We start from the raw sequence: 17,396 nt of genomic DNA, 5'->3' as shown, positions 1-17,396 counted from the left end.
ATCGGCTCAATCAACAACTGCACTCCATTTACATTTACATTTATAGGGATTATTGATGCAGGTTGAGGACTGCTTTGCATGGGGCACACACACACACACACACACAAGATTGATCACTAGAAACACACTGCGATATCGGACGTTTGAAAAGGTCCTGAGAAAGTCGATATATGCCTTCCTCGACGTTTACCTAAAAAATAAAAAAATATTGTCCAACACTGGGAGTAAACTCGTGATGCTTGGAGCCGGAGCGTGCTGCTTAGACCACTGCTTTAGCAAGCCGCGAGAATACTGATGATACCTGATGGTAATAGTGTGTCGTTTTTAATTTGTTTGTTTTAAGCTTTCCCCAGGCCATATATCACTAACCTTTTCCACTCAGAATTAATACCTAAACTTAACCCTTTGAGTCGTTTCTGTTTTAACCCTGTAACCACGCAGAATTAACCCTGAAACCACAAAGAATGAATGCGTCACAAATAGACATTCATCTATAATACGTCGAATTTCGAAGGGAAACTATGAGATCTTGTTGCAAGCACACACGCACGCACTCTTTCTTACCCAGTTGATGCGGCCTTATGGGGCTGTGAAGGAGAGGGGAAGGGCACTCAAAGAAACATGACAGCAAGCACAGAAACAAACCACTAAAAAGAAGCTCCCCTTGTTTGATAGAGCCCCCCCCCCCACCCCACCACCTCACCAGGTGGATGACAAACGCAGCAAAAGATCCAGCCAGACTCTCTGTCCCATTGCCTTATGATCAAAGCACTATAATGGGATGAAAGTATGATCACAGAGGCTGGCAAACCACAATCATCCACAGAACAGGCCTACCAGTTAAAAAACATGATGAGAACAGGCTTAGTGCTGAAAGACAAAGTCTGCCAACCAGTCTGATCTAGTCAAGTTACACCCCCCCCCCGGAACCCCTACCACTCGTCCTCTCTCTAAGCTCAGCAACACTGTGAGGGACAGAACACAGGCATCTTTTCTTTTCACAGCAACTCAGACAAACCCCAAAACCCCTGAAGTATCAACACCCCCAGAGTCGGAGCACTATACACATTAAGCCCATTCATTATCACTACAAACATGGTGAGTAATGAGTAAGATCACGTCTGCTTAGTTTAGATCACTTACACAAAAACCAGAAACACCTGAACCAATCCGCAGCCCAATATAAAGTCATTAATCATCACTGGAAGCATAAAGGAAGAGTTTCGATCACGTATTACCTCGGCAAGGCACCTCAACTGGGGGGGGGGGTTAGCGTTAGGACATGAAAACAGCAGCAGCAACATGCATGTCAAGTCTTTGGTTGGTTTCTTTGTTTCCACAGAGTCACAGTGCAGTTGGACACAGATAGACATGACACCTGTCAATCAAATCATTAAGTGGGACACTCCGCCAGAGGTCATTGATCTGACCAATCGCAGGACGTTTCTGCGTTCAAGAAATGAAATGTTAGAATTTTAAAGCGAAGCATGGAGATAGGATGGAATTGAGGTCAAGGGGAGGAGCCTATAATTCCAACCAATCAACAGACAACATTCTGAACATGATCTCAGAGTTACGGAACCATAGGGATCCAATAGAGGACCTCCCCTAAAACCATGGAGGAGAGAGAGGGAGTTGAGGAGCAATATGCCTTCACCTCCCAGCATTGGTGGGACAGAGCAAGGGGGAGGCAGCGAGGTAGAGGGAGGGAGGGAGGAAGGGTTAGGAGATGAGAGGACTGGGTGAGGCTGGGTGAGTATCGGGTACAAGGGGGACAGATGGATGGGCAGTGGGGTAGGTGTAAGTATAGGGCACAGGATGTGTCTTACTTTGGGTGTGGGGCAGGAGGCAGTGGAGAGGCGCGAGGTGGCCTGGGCGCGTGGCGACTCAGAGGGTGTGGTGCTCAGAGAGGCTGTGTCTCTGGGAAGAACCTGTACACCCCTGGAGATGATGCTGTCTGGGATCTATGGAGAGAAGTTACAGCCAGTTATTGCGACTCCTACACACAGGCAAAGAGGAAAGCTGTGTGCACAAACAGCACTGGGATCTCTACTATACACAGAGAGACAAGACATCTCGAAAGCACACACCGATTGGTCAGTCAGTCTACGTTTTTTGGTGACTCCAGATCATAATTTTCCCAATTGGCAAGTCAGATGTTTCTAATAAGTGTAACAACATGATTTACATTATAAGCATCAGTAGACAAATGCCCCAGAAGCATGTTAAACCCTGTGTGTGCGTGTGTAGATCCAGACACACTGTGAGCCTGTGAGGAGACAAACAGGCCTGGCAGGCCCACAGTTTCCCCCCAGGGCTGCTGCTGTGGATGTGTGGATCTGCGACTGATCCGTGCGGCTCATTCGAGCAATGCTAACGGGCCCTGGGAGGGCCAGTGGGATTTACAGGGGGTTTCCATTGGAGCGATATGGGCTTAGCGATGCACTAATTAAGACAATAAGCTTTACTGGCAGCCCAGCACTGAACCCCACTCGGCTAATTAGCAACACAGGCTAACCCAGCGTGCGCTAATAACATTGCGTTGGCTCCACCTAGCGATACACCACACGTCATGACCTACACAAGACGGGGTGAACTTCAAAAGTCCCTCCTCGACTCCTCGCGTTCTCCACTCCCAAGATTCCCTTCCTCGGGTCTGTGAAGGAGGTGGAGAAAGGACGGGATCGAGCACTTTTGAGATTCATCTATGGCGTTTTGCAGGGAGGAATAATGGAAGAGGTGACGTGCAGAGTACACCGGTATGTGATGTAGGGGTGACGTGTGACATGAGGGTGGGTGGGTGGTTCTGAGGGGTCTTACCGTTCCCGGCTGGTCTCCAGAGCAGAAGCAGGTGAAATTACGTGGGGCTGGGGGGAGTTCAGATAGCAGGCCAGGTTGATAGTGGCTACCTTTTGCCATGACAACAGCATGGTTATGGTGCTGCTGGGGCTTCCCCTTCTGATGATGGATATGGTTCACGGGGTCAACACAGGATGGGACAACAACATGAACACACAAATCAGGCAAATACACACATGCGTGCAAAACACACAAACATTTAGAGGTGGATTTATGAGTGACGTATCACAACATCACAATGGATCAACGCAGTAATGGTGTGAACAGGGACGGGGGGGGGGGTAATAATGTAACAGACAATACATGCATTTAATGAGCTTCAAATCCCTCTCCTCCTCCCTAATCCTTCCCTCAGCCCTCCCTCTTCTCCTCTTCACCTCCAACTCACCCCCCCGTTCCCCTTCACTCCCTCCCTCCCTCCCGCCTCTCCTCCGTCGATCCCTCTTTATGTGCTTAATCTCCTCCGTTTCAAATCCTCACGATTCATTCCGATGGCCTTTAGGATACGAGAAACTGACCATGGCACTAATCATAATATAACGAACTAAGATACAGGGCTTCTCCTACCGCTACCACAGAGTGCTTCATGTAACATTCATAGCCACCAGCAGAGCACATTATCACACCGTGTTCACAATGTGTTTACCTTGGCAGCGATGGCGGCGGCGGTGATGTGCGAGTTGTGTCCGTGGGAATGGGAGTGGCGGTGGTGGGAATGGGTATGGTGGTGGTCCTCGGTGGACGCCGCCCCGATGTCCTTCATCTTCTCATCTTCATCATCCTCACACTGCACACCCTTAGAGTAAGAATTCACTTCATTAGTAAAGAACAGCTCGTGCAGAAAAACCACAATTTAAGGTGCAGTACTTCATAAAAATAAACTTCAAAACAATTGATAAAAGACCATTACAGTAGCATGGTAAACGTTGTAACAGCAGCTATATAACGATTAAAATAAGTACTGCTACGAAGTCTTCTGTGAAGTGAAAACGTGATTATTGGGCAGGAATAAAGCACTCGAGCGCAGCAATATTTCAGGTGTCCCCCTTTCGTGGACCTTATAACATACGGTAGCCAAGCACCTGTATGCTCAAGTGTGGGATGGTTATATCACCACCTTTCATACCACACACACACACACACACACACACACACACACACACACACACACACACACACACACACACACACACACACACACACACACACACACACACACACACACACACACACACACACACACACACACACACACACACACACACACACACACACACACACACACACACACACACACACAAACCTCTAAACCTTGTAAAAAATACAACACAACAAACACACCAATCTCTCTCTATCCCTCCCTCCTTCTCCCTACCCCTTATTACACCGTGAGATAAATTTAAAAAACACAGGAGTGCTAAAGAGTGCCACCTTCTCCTCTGTCTGGGTGCAGGCGACGCTGTTGAGGGTGAGGGGCGGGGAGAGGGGCGGCGGGGGTGAGGGCAGGTCCTCCAGGGCATCGTGAACCTCCTTCACCTTCACAACCGCGTCACGCAGCAGGTCAATGGCGTGGGGCAGAGCGGGCAGGATGAACTGGAAACACTCCTGTAGGAGGAGAGAGTTTGGGGTCAGAGGTTAGAGGTCAGGGAGAGTAATAGACAGCAGGTGTATTGCACGTGCACACACACTCAGAGGGACACAGACATACACACACTCGTGTGCATACTCTTGTTTACATATACGCTGCTCAAAAAAATAAAGGGAACACTTAAACAACACAATGTAACTCCAAGTCAATCACACTTCTGTGAAATCAAACTGTCCACTTAGGAAGCAACACTGATTGACAATAAATATCACATGCTGTTGTGCAAATGGAATAGACAACAGGTGTAAATTATAGGCAATTAGCAAGACACCCCCAATAAAGGAGTGGTGCAGCAGGTGGGGACCACAGACCACTTCTCAGTTCCTATGCTTCCTGGCTGATGTTTTGGTAACTTTTGAATGCTGGCGGTGCTTTCACTCTAGTGGTAGCATGAGACGGAGTCTACAACCCACACAAGTGGCTCAGGTAGTGCAGCTCATCCAGGATGGCACATCAATGCGAGCTGTGGCAAGAAGGTTTGCTGTGTCTGTCAGCGTAGTGTCCAGAGCATGGAGGCGCTACCAGGAGACAGGCCAGTACATCAGGAGACGTGGAGGCCGCCGTAGGAGGGCAACAACCCAGCAGCAGGACCGCTACCTCCGCCTTTGTGCAAGGAGGAGCACTGCCAGAGCCCTGCAAAATTACCTCCAGCAGGCCACACATGTGCATGTGTCTGCTCAAACGGTCAGAAACAGGCTCCATGAGGGTGGTATGAGGGCCCGACGTCCACAGGTGGGGGTTGTGCTTACAGCCCAACACCGTGCAGGACGTTTGGCATTTGCCAGAGAACACCAAGATTGGCATATTCGCCACTGGCGCCCTGTGATCTTCACAAATGAAAGCAGGTTCACACTGAGCACATGTGACAGACGTGACAGTCTGGAGACGCCGTGGAGAACGTTCTGCTGCCTGCAACATCCTCCAGCATGACCGGTTTGGCGGTGGGTCAGTCATGGTGTGGGGTGGCATTTCTTTGGGGGGCCGCACAGCCCTCCATGTGCTCGCCAGAGGTAGCCTGACTGCCATTAGGTACCGAGATGAGATCCTCAGACCCCTTGTGAGACCATATGCTGGTGCGGTTGGCCCTGGGTTCCTCCTAATGCAAGACAATGCTAGACCTCATGTGGCTGGAGTGTGTCAGCAGTTCCTGCAAGAGGATGGCATTGATGCTATGGACTGGCCCGCCCGTTCCCCAGACCTGAATCCAATTGAGCACATCTGGGACATCATGTCTCGCTCCATCCACCAACGTTGCACCACAGACTGTCCAGGAGTTGGCGGATGCTTTAGTCCAGGTCGGGAAGGAGATCCCTCAGGAGACCATCCGCCACCTCATCAGGAGCATGCCCAGGCATTGTAGGGAGGTCATACAGGCACGTGGAGGCCACACACACTACTGAGCCTCATTTTGACTTGTTTTAAGGACATTGCATCAAAGTTGGATCAGCCTGTAGTGTGGTTTTCCACTTTAATTTTGAGTGTGACTTTTTTTGAGCAGTGTATATTACCATTAGTATAGTATTTGTATACTCCTGCTTACATATATATTACCATTAGTATAGTATTTGTATACTCCTGCTTACATATATATTACCATTAGTATAGTATTTGTATACTCCTGCTTACATATATATTACCATTAGTATAGTATTTGTATACTCCTGTTTACATATATATTACCATTAGTATAGTATTTGTATACTCCTGTTTACATATATATTACCATTAGTATAGTATTTGTATACTCCTGTTTACACACTGCTCAAAAGAATAAAGGGAACACCAAAATAACACATCCTAGAGCTGAATGAATTAAATATTCTTATACATTTCTTTTTTTTTTTTTACATAGTTTACAAAATCACACAAAAATGATCAATGGAAATGAAATTTATCAACCCATGGAGGTCTGGATTTGGAGTCACACTCAAAATTAAAGGTTTTCCAAGATGGCGTAGCAGTAGGACGTGTTGTCGTGTCGTGTCCCTTGTATATATCGTTTGTTTTCGTTTTTTTCTTCGCATATCTTTAAAACATTTTGCTGAACATCAACTTCTTCTAAATACTCTCCTGCAACCCGCCTCACCCAATGTAGCTATTTTTCCTAAAGTATTTATATTTACTTCGGATCTGGAACCCCTCAACTGAAGCTAGCCAACTAACTACCAGCTTCAGCAAAACATTGCTAGCGGTCTTCAGCTAACCGGTCATCAGCTAACCTTTAGCTCGGAAAGCTCTCGCCAGTTCGAACAACGCGACTCTAACCAGAGCATAACGGACTTATTTATTTTTTTATTTTTATTTTTCATCCCCGGATTCCCACCGCAAACGGAACATTTTGAGCTCCTGGGCTACAATACCCGGACCCACGACCGGTCCATCGATGTCACCGCATGAAGAGGAATAAACAGACTCCCCCCATCGCGACGTCCCCAAAGGCTAACTCTCTAGCCCTTGCTATCTCCTTGCTTGCAAATTCGGCCTGCTAACTGCTAGCTTGTTTAGCCCGGTCCGCTAACTGCTACCGTGTTTAGCACCGTCTACTAACTGTTAGCTTGTTAGCATAGGCCTGCTAACCGTCTGAATCGGCGCGTCCCAAACACTCACTGAACCCATATTTACTTTCTATCCCTTTTCGATTTTTAATTTGTTTATACCTTCCGGTAACCTGCCTCACCCAATGTGATACGGAACCGCTATTATTTTTACATTTTTAGAACACACTCAAGAACCTCCAGAAGCTAACCAGCTAACTGGCTACAAGCTATTTAGTCATTGTTAGTTTTCTAACCTGGATAACACTCGCCAGTCCAGCTTCCCTGCCCCATCCACCGCTGCCCCCTGGACACTGATCACTTGGCTACATAGCTGATGCATGCTGGACTGTCCATTAATCACGGTAATCCATTCTGCTTGTTTATGTTTTATCTGTCGGCCCCAGCCGCACTCAGGCTCTGTGTGTAGTTAATCCGACCCTCTCTGCCTAGTCAATCGCCATTCTACCTGCTGTTGTTGTGCTAGCTGATTAGCTGTTGTTGTCTCACCTACTGTTTTAGCTAGCTCTCCCAATTCAACACCTGTGATTACTGTATGCCTCGCTGTATGTCTCTCTCAAATGTCAATATGCCTTGTATACTGTTGTGCAGGTTAGTTATCATTGTTTTAGTTTACAATGGAGCCCCTAGTTCCACTCTTTATACCCCTAATACCTCCTTTGTCCCACCCCCCACACATGCGGTGACCTCACCCATTACAACCAGCATGTCCAGAGATACAACCTCTCTCATCATCACCCAGTGCCTGGGCTTACCGCCGCTGTACCCGCACCCCACCATACCCATGTTTGCGCATTATGCCCTGAATATATTCTACCATGCCCAGAAACCTGCTCCTCTTATTCTCTGTCCCCAACGCCCTAGGCGACCAGTTTTGATAGCCTTCAGCCGCACCCCCATACTACTCCTTCTCTGTTCCGCGGGTGATGTGGAGGTAAACCCAGGCCCTGCATGTCCCCAGGCACCCTCATTTGTTGACTTCTGTGATCGAAAAAGCCTTGGTTTCATGCATGTCAACATCAGAAGCCTCCTCCCTAAGTTTGTCTTACTCACTGCTCTAGCACACTCTGCTAACCCTGATGTCCTTGCCGTGTCTGAATCCTGGCTCAGGAAGGCCACCAAAAATTCTGAGATTTCCATACCCAACTATAACATCTTCCGTCAAGAACTGCCAAAGGGGGAGGAGTTGCAGTCTACTGCAGAGATAGCCTGCAAAGTAATGTCATACTTTCCAGGTCCATACCCAAACAGTTCGAACTACTAATTTTGAAAATTACTCTCTCCAGAAATAAGTCTCTCACTGTTGCCGCCTGCTACCGACCCCCCTCAGCTCCAAGCTGTGCCCTGGACACCATTTGTGAATTGATCGCCCCCCATCTAGCTTCAGAGTTTGTTCTGTTAGGTGACCTAAACTGGGATATGCTTAACACCCCGGCAGTCCTACAATCTAAGCTAGATGCCCTCAATCTCACTCAAATCATCAAGGAACCCACCAGGTACAACCCTAACTCTGTAAACAAGGGCACCCTCATAGACGTCATCCTGACCAACTGGCCCTCCAAATACACCTCCGCTGTCTTCAACCAGGATCTCAGCGATCACTGCCTCATTGCCTGTATCCGCTACGGAGCCGCAGTCAAACGACCACCCCTCATCACTGTCAAACGCTCCCTAAAACACTTCTGTGAGCAGGCCTTTCTAATCGACCTGGCCCGGGTATCCTGGAAGGACATTGACCTCATCCCGTCAGTTGAGGATGCCTGGTCCTTCTTTAAAAGTAACTTCCTCACCATTTTAGATAAGCATGCTCCGTTCAAAAAATGCAGAACTAAGAACAGATATAGCCCCTGGTTCACTCCAGACCTGACTGCCCTCGACCAGCACAAAAACATCCTGTGGCGGACTGCACTAACATCGAATAGTCCCCGCGATATGCAACTGTTCAGGGAAGTCAGGAACCAATACACACAGTCAGTCAGGAAAGCTAAAGCCAAATTCTTCAGGCAGAAGTTTGCATCCTGTAGCTCCAACTCCAAAAAGTTCTGGGACACTGAAGTCCATGGAGAACAAGAGCACCTCCTCCCAGCTGCCCACTGCACTGAGGCTAGGTAACACGGTCACCACCGATAAATCCATGATTATCGAAAACTTCAACAAGCATTTCTCAACGGCTGGCCATGCCTTCAGCCTGGCTACTCCAACCTCGGCCAACAGCTCCCCCCCCCCCCCGCAGCTACTCGCCCAAGCCTCTCCAGGTTCTCCTTTACCCAAATCCAGATAGCAGATGTTCTGAAAGAACTGCAAAACCTGGACCTGTACAAATCAGCTGGGCTTGACAATCTGGACCCTCTATTCCTGAAACTATCCGCCGCCATTGTCGCAACCCCTATTACCAGCCTGTTCAACCTCTCTTTCATATCGTCTGAGATCCCCAAGGATTGGAAAGCTGCCGCAGTCATCCCCCTCTTCAAAGGGGGCGACACCCTGGACCCAAACTGTTACAGACCTATATCCATCCTGCCCTGCCTATCTAAGGTCTTCGAAAGCCAAGTCAACAAACAGGTCACTGACCATCTCGAATCCCACCGTACCTTCTCCGCTGTGCAATCTGGTTTCCGAGCCGGTCACAGGTGTACCTCAGCCACGCTCAAGGTACTAAACGATATCATAACCGCCATCGATAAAAGACAGTACTGTGCAGCCGTCTTCATAGACCTTGCCAAGGCTTTCGACTCTGTCAATCACCGTATTCTTATCGGCAGACTCAGTAGCCTCGGTTTTTCGGATGACTGCCTTGCCTGGTTCACCAATTACTTTGCAGACAGAGTTCAGTGTGTCAAATCGGAGGGCATGCTGTCCGGTCCTCTGGCAGTCTCTATGGGGGTGCCACAGGGTTCAATTCTCGGGCCGACTCTTTTCTCTGTATATATCAATGATGTTGCTCTTGCTGCGGGCGATTCCCTGATCCACCTCTACGCAGACGACACCATTCTATATACTTCCGGCCCGTCCTTGGACACTGTGCTATCTAACCTCCAAACGAGCTTCAATGCCATACAGCACTCCTTCCGTGGCCTCCAACTGCTCTTAAACGCTAGTAAAACCAAATGCATGCTTTTCAACCGTTTGCTGCCTGCACCCGCACGCCTGACCAGCATCACCACCCTGGATGGTTCCGACCTTGAATATGTGGACATCTACAAGTACCTAGGTGTCTGGCTAGACTCTAAACTCTCCTTCCAGACCCATATCAAACATCTCCAATCGAAAATCAAATCAAGAGTCGGCTTTCTATTCCGCAACAAAGCCTCCTTCACTCACGCCGCCAAACTTACCCTAGTAAAACTGACTATCCTACCGATCCTCGACTTCGGCGATGTCATCTACAAAATTGCTTCCAACACTCTACTCAGCAAACTGGATGCAGTTTATCACAGTGCCATCCGTTTTGTCACTAAAGCACCTTACACCACCCACCACTGCGACTTGTTTGCTCTAGTCGGCTGGCCCTCGCTACATATTCGTCGCCAGACCCACTGGCTCCAGGTCATCTACAAGTCCATGCTAGGTAAAGCTCCGCCTTATCTCAGTTCACTGGTTACGATGGCAACACCCATCCGTAGCACGCGCTCCAGCAGGTGTATCTCACTGATCATCCCTAAAGCCAACACCTCATTTGGCCGCCTTTCGTTCCAGTTCTCTGCTGCCTGTGACTGGAACGAATTGCAAAAATCGCTGAAGTTGGAGACTTTTATCTCCCTCACCAACTTCAAACATCTGCTATCTGAGCAGCTAACCGATCGCTGCAGCTGTACATAGTCTACTGGTAAATAGCCCACCCATTTTCACCTACCTCATCCCCATACTGTTTTTATTTATTTATTTTTCTGCTCTTTTGCACACCAATATCTCTGTACCTGTACATAACTCTCTGATCATTTATCACTCCAGTGTTAATCTGCATAATTGTAATTATTTGCCTACCTTCTCATGCCTTTTGCACACAATGTATATATAGACTCCCCTTTTTTCTACTGTGTTATTGACTTGTTAATTGTTTACTCCATGTGTAAGTCTGTGTTGTCTGTTCACACTGCTATGCCTTATCTTGGCCAGGTCGCAGTTGCAAATGAGAACTTGTTCTCAACTAGCCTACCTGGTTAAATAAAGGTGAAATAAAAATAAAAAATAAAAGTGGAAAACCACACTACAGGCTGATCCAACTTTGATGTAATGTCCTTAAAACAAGTCAAAATGAGGCTCAGTAGTGTGTGTGGCCTCCACGTGCCTGTATGACTCCTGTTTACATATATATTACCATTAGTATAGTATTTGTATACTCCTGCTACCAGTCACTTTTCAGCCCCTTTTACAAGTATATCCACCTATCACGCCCACACTGACACACAATCACTACGCGCACACGCACTACGCACACACTCCACCCACCACTTATGCTGTTGACAAAACTAGGATGATTATTTATCCTGTTACTTTCTCCTTGTCTCTGCACATATCTACCTCGGTACTCCAGTATCCCTGCACATTTGGTACTGACCCTGTACATAGCTTCTCCTCTTATTTCTTATACTTTTTTGGTACAGAATACCGAACTGTTGGGTTGGGCAAGTTAAGCATTTCGCTGTACTTGTTCATGTGACAAATAAAAACTTGAACGTGCACACATCAGATCTCACCTGTGAGCCCTTCTTGCTGCCAGGTAGGTTGATGATGAGGGTTTTCCCTCGGATTCCACAGACAGGCCTGGAGAGCATGCCCAGAGGTGTGACCTGAAGCGAGCCCATCAGCATAGCCAGCGCCATCCCTGGGGCCTCGCGCTCTATCACCTCTCTGGTGGCCTGCGGCATGGGGAGGGAGCAAGGGACGGAGAGAGTGGGAGGGGGGGGACACATAATTACTTTACTATACGGCACAGACAGTGCATAGTACAGTTGTCATCACCTGCCTACACTCCACATAACGTGCCCCTACAGTATAGCAGGGTTAGCAACAAGCAACAGCTACTGCTTAATCTACTGTATTATAAACTGGGTGGTTTGAGCCCTGAATGCTGATTGGCTGATAGCCGTGGTATATCAGACCACATACCACGGGTATGACAAAACATGTCTTTTTACTGCTCTAATTACGTTGGTAACCAGTTTATAACACCAATAAGGCACCTCAGGGGTTTGTGGCCAATATACCACGGCTAAGGGTTGTATCCAGGCATTCCGTTTTGAGTTGTGCATAAGAACAGCCCTTAGCCGTGGTATATTAGCCATATATCACACTCCCTCGTACCTTATTGCTTAAGTATACAACTGCCACATCCACTGCTAACACCCTTGTGATTAGGGTAGCTACTCCAATGAGCAGGAGCCACAGACAAACAGGCAGATAACATGTTGACATCTTTAGAACAGTGATTCCTTTCATCTCTGATGTTTCTTTCTTTAGCTCAAACCCCCTTCACCTGTGTGTGTGTGTGTGTGTGTGTGTGTGTGTGTGTGTGTGTGTGTGTGTAACCCCCTGTTAACCCCTCAATCCCCTAGGGAGAAATGCCCTCTGGCAGCCCCTGTTAGTTCTATCCCAGTGAGGGGGGGGGGGGAGAAGAGAGTGGAATTGATTTAAGAATAGTGACGTTGTGTGTCCTCAAGTTGAATGCTACTTCAAACATGCACATTAGTAGAGAAAGAGAGGAGGACGGATCAAAGGAAGAGAGGAGAGAGGAGGGGAGAGAAAGAGAGAGAAACGACATTTACAGCCAGCAGCAATCCCGCGCTTTCCCTCTCACACACACAACAACCATAAAATATGACACTCATACACACATTTCCAAAATATGCAAGATGTATAACAGAATGAAACAAAATGTTTCATTTATCTGTAATGTGACAAACCTGACAAAGCATAAGACAATCTACGGTTTGACAAACACAATACACACATAAACATGCACACTGACCATGCATGCAGGTGCCAACCAACACACACACGTGCAATCACAGCTACATCGGCTTACACTACATCTAGGGTCGACACTCATCCACACTCACATGGACACAAACACAAACTTTGGGGTCCCCATGTACCTCGGGAGTGACATCACGAGGGGCGAAGCCTGTACCCCCTGTGGTCAGGATCAGGTTCAGCTCTTTCTCATCACACCAGTCCACCAATGTCTCCTGAGAAAACAGAGAAGAGAGACAGGCTATTGGCTGGGAGCAGCGTAAATCACAGAAATTACCACCCTATTGGCTGGAAGCAGTGTCAATCATACAGACAACAAAGGCGGGTGAATCTCAATGGTCTTTCCTTGATTCCTCATGTCCTCTTTCTCAAAACGCATTGGAGAAGATCAGACCTCTGTCTTTTGAAAAGGAGGCAAGGAGAGAGAGGATGCGAGGCATCATTGAAAGACAATTGAGATGCACCCATTGTGTGGAACAACTGTTTCCAAGATAGGTATTTCAAACCACAACAGTTGTTTCATGTAGTGAGAGAGAATACATGTGAGAATACAAAATGGTGTCACCTTTGAACTACAGCCTGAGGTGGGCTCTAGTGGGCAGCATGAAGCATGCAGTTAAAGGGGGGAGAGAGAGAGAGAGGGAGGGTTGTAAGAGAGAGATAAATAAAGGAGGGAGGAGATCTTCACCTTAATCTCGTCGATCTCATCTGGGACTATTTTGTAGGAAGATATGATGCCTCCGAGCCTGTGGATGAAAAGCACAAAACAACAACATAGTTAGTTCATATTCAGACTTCACGAACTCACTAGAGACAGAAAGCGAGGGGAAGGGGGTAGAGAAAAAGGCAAACACAAAACAGGGAGTGAAGATATATGTAGCAAAAGTAAGTGGGCGAGAGCAAGATGAAAAAGAGTTACCCTGAACAAATCCGTACTCTTAAGTTCTGAGCTTGCGAGTGATCTGTGTGTGCAGGTAAAATACAACTGACTCTCCAGAAACAGAGGCTTAAAGATAAGTCAGTGTTCGCTCTTTTTAAAAGAGTGATTGTGTTTCTCTGAGCTGAGGGGAGAGAATGCCATGAGACCATTAGTTCAAGTCAAATCGTGTCCACTGGCGCCTACCAGTGGCGCATTTATTTACCACACCTGGGAAAGAACTACACAGTCGTGTTCTCCTCACTAGTAATCTCCAACAAAAAATATGTTATTTTAAAACCATGAAAATCAAAAAAAGAAAAAAAAAGAAAAAGTGAGTCACAACAGATTCAAACAAACTAAATTGAGACATACAAATATGAGAACATGTTAAACAAGCAGGTTTTCATTCATCCAGGAAACCACTTGTGTTGTGTGTGTGGATTGTGTGTTTGGGGTGAGGTACTCCACAAATCTTAAAATAGGGATGAGGGGCTTCTGGGGTTAAGTAGACTCGCACATGCGCACACACACACACACACACACCCCCCCATCCACACTTGGAATGACACTTTTAGCAGTAACAATGTGGTTTTAAAAGGGAAGGTTCTGTCATCTCATCTGTTTGTCTTTAACAGCAGGGCTTCTAGTCGAGATGCCCACCTGATCTGATTGATTTTAGGGGCTGGGTGAATGCTGCCCGAAACTCCTGATTATTCTAGGCTTGAAGAATGAAAGGACAAGAAACTAACGAGATAGAGAAGGAGAAGGCAATTAGGAATAACTGGAGAGCAGTAATGACAGAAGGGGGAAGAGGGGGAGAAAGAGGGAGGGAGGATAGAGAGATTGGTGTGTTTGTTGTGTTTTTACACAAGGTTGAGCGATTTCTGTGTGTGTGTGTGTATATACTACCCCCTGCCCTTGTCTACAGCTGCTGCGTCCCAGCTGTGCAGATCTGCTCTGTTCTAGGACAGCTCCATTAATAAGCTCAATCTGCTACTCCCTTTCTCTCTCTCTCTCTCTCTCTCTCTCTCTCCCCCTTTGTCCCTGTATCAATTTAATTCAATTAAAAAGAGCTTTATTGGCATGGAAAACATATGTTTACATTGCCAAAGCAAGTGGAATAGATCTCTCTGCCTCCCTCTTTCCTCATTCTCCCTCCACCTCGTCTCCCTAACTACTCGGTCAGGCCAGCTAAAAGCTACACTTGAACAAATCTCACAAATGTGCAGCCGTACACATACATCAACTAACCTCTCTCTCCCCCCATTGCGCTCTACTTGTCCCTCTCCATCCATCTCGCTCTCCCTCCCTCCTTCGTGATGGGTCCTAACCCATCAGTGTCCGGAGCAGAGCCAGGTATCTAGCTCCATGTCATTGGTGTGAAGGAGAGGCAAGTGTCATCGGTGTCAGTGTGATTTATCGCCTCTCTATTCTTATCGGCTCTCATTAGTAACATTGGCACGTCCGTCTGTCTGTCTGCCTTCCTCTTTCCCCGTCTGTCTGTCTGTATAATTGCAGCAGCCACCTGAGGTGACAGCACTGCTCCTAGGGGCCATTATACAAAATGACGTCACTAAACGACTAGCGTCACATTGATTCGGACACCTTCAAACGTCTCAGACCTTTAATGATGTGAATGATATAGGAAGGCTGGAGAGCGGGATGAAGGGAGAAGCAGAAGGTCAGGGGCCACAGCCAGCATCACTTAAATGACCAGCGACACCTTCAAACGTCTCAGACCTTTACTGGAGGGACTGATGAGGTTAGCGGGAGAGAGGGATGGAGGTGGAGGGAGAGAGGGATTGAGGAAAGGAGGGGAGGAATTTGGCAGGAAACAGGGAGCAAGTGAAACATGTTGAAGGGAGTGTTGTATCAGGAACATCCCCAGCTACACTACATGATCAAAAGTATGTGGACACCTGCTCTTCGAACATCTCATTCCAAAATCATGGGCATTAATATGGAGGTGGTCCCTCCTTTGCTGCTATAACAGCCTCCACTCTTCTGGGAAGATGTTGGAACATTACTGTAGGGACTTTCTTCCATACAGCCACAAGAGGTCGGGCACTGATGTTGGGCGATTAGGCCTGGCTCGCAGTCGGCATTCCAATTCATCCCAAAGGAGTTTAACGGGGTTGAGGTCAGGTCTCTGTGCAGGCCAGTCAAGTTCTTCCACCCCGATCTCGACAAACCATTTCTGTATGGACCTCGCTTCGTGCACAGGGGCATTGCCATGCTGAAACAAGAAAGGGCCTTCCCCAAACTGTTGCCACAAAGTTGGAAGCACAGAATAATCTAGAATGTAATTGTTTGCTGTAGCGTTAAGATTTCCCTTCACTGGAACTAAGGGGCCTAGCCCAAACCATGAAAAACAGCCCAAGACCATTATTCCTCCTCCACCAAACTTTACAGTTGGCACTATGCATTCGGGCAAGTAGCATTCTCCTGGCATCCTCCGAACCCAGATTTGTCTGTCGGACTGCCAAATGGTGAAGTGTGATTCATTACTCCAGAATGGCGGTAAGCTTTACACCACTACAGTCAACGCTTGGCATTGTGCATGGTGATCTTAGGCTTGTGTAGCTGCTCGGCCATGAAAACCCATTTCATGAAGCTCCTGACTAACAGTTCTTGTGCTGACGTTTCTTCCAGAGGCAGTTTGGAAATCGGTAGTGAGTGTTGCAACCGAAGACAGACGATTTTAACACGCTACATACTTCAGCGGTCCAGTTCTGTGAGCTTGTGTGGCCTACTGGCAGCTTCATTAAATAGTACCCGCAAAACACCAGTCTCAACGTCAACAGTGAAGAGGCGACTCCGGGATGCTGGCCTTCTAGGCAGAGTTGCAAAGAAAAAAACATCTCAGAATGGCCATTAAAAAGAAAAGAATAAGATGGGCAAAATAACAGACACTAATGTACTTGTCCTCTTGCTCAGTTGTGCACCGGGGCCTCACACTCTTATATTCTAGTTAGAGCCAGTTTGCGCTGTTCTGTGAAGGGAGTAGTACACAGCGTTGTATGAGATCTTCAGTTTCTTGGCAATTTCTCACATTGAATAGCCTTCATTTCTCAGAACAAGAATAGACTGGCGAGTTTCAGAAGAAAGGTCTTTGTTTCTGGCCATTTTGAGCCTGTAATCAAACCCACAAATGCTGATGCTCCAGATACTCAACTAGTCTAAGGAAGGCCAGTTTTACTGCTTCTTCAATCAGGACAACAGTTTTCAGCTGTGCTAACATAACTGCAAAGGGGTTTTCTAATGATCAATTAGCCTTTTGAAATGATAAACTTGAATTAGCTAACACAATGTTGGAACACAATGTTGGAACACAGGAGTGATGGTTGCATCTCTACATAGGCGTACATATTACATACATTTTTTAAATTTTTTATGAAAAAGCCGTTTCCAGCTATAATACTAATTTACAACATTAACAATG

The 17,396-nt window shown here is 47.1% G+C and overlaps 1 protein-coding gene across 16 annotated transcripts in view; it reads right to left on the bottom strand.

The window, feature by feature from the left end:
- The window catches only part of LOC139375010 (gephyrin-like), a 127,835-nt gene that overhangs the window by 46,808 nt on the left and 63,631 nt on the right, over positions 1-17,396 (bottom strand). For 8 of the 16 annotated variants that reach the window (XM_071116364.1, XM_071116361.1, XM_071116357.1 and 5 more), the window contains exons 3-9: positions 13,724-13,781; positions 13,158-13,250; positions 11,760-11,921; positions 4,291-4,464; positions 3,506-3,655; positions 2,821-2,958; positions 1,830-1,964 (exon numbers count right to left, since the gene is read on the bottom strand). In XM_071116364.1, coding sequence (XP_070972465.1) covers positions 1,830-1,964; positions 2,821-2,958; positions 3,506-3,655; positions 4,291-4,464; positions 11,760-11,921; positions 13,158-13,250; positions 13,724-13,781 — 910 coding nt within the window. Of the gene's footprint in view, positions 1-1,829; positions 1,965-2,820; positions 2,959-3,505; positions 3,656-4,290; positions 4,465-11,759; positions 11,922-13,121; positions 13,251-13,723; positions 13,782-17,396 lie in introns of all 16 variants that reach the window. The other 8 variants (XM_071116354.1, XM_071116355.1, XM_071116356.1 and 5 more) reach the window with 2 other exon arrangements.

This window comes from Oncorhynchus clarkii, chromosome 19, assembly GCF_045791955.1.
Source record: "Oncorhynchus clarkii lewisi isolate Uvic-CL-2024 chromosome 19, UVic_Ocla_1.0, whole genome shotgun sequence".
Taxonomy (NCBI): Eukaryota; Metazoa; Chordata; class Actinopteri; order Salmoniformes; family Salmonidae; genus Oncorhynchus; species Oncorhynchus clarkii.
This window is presented reverse-complemented; position numbering and strand designations above follow the sequence as displayed.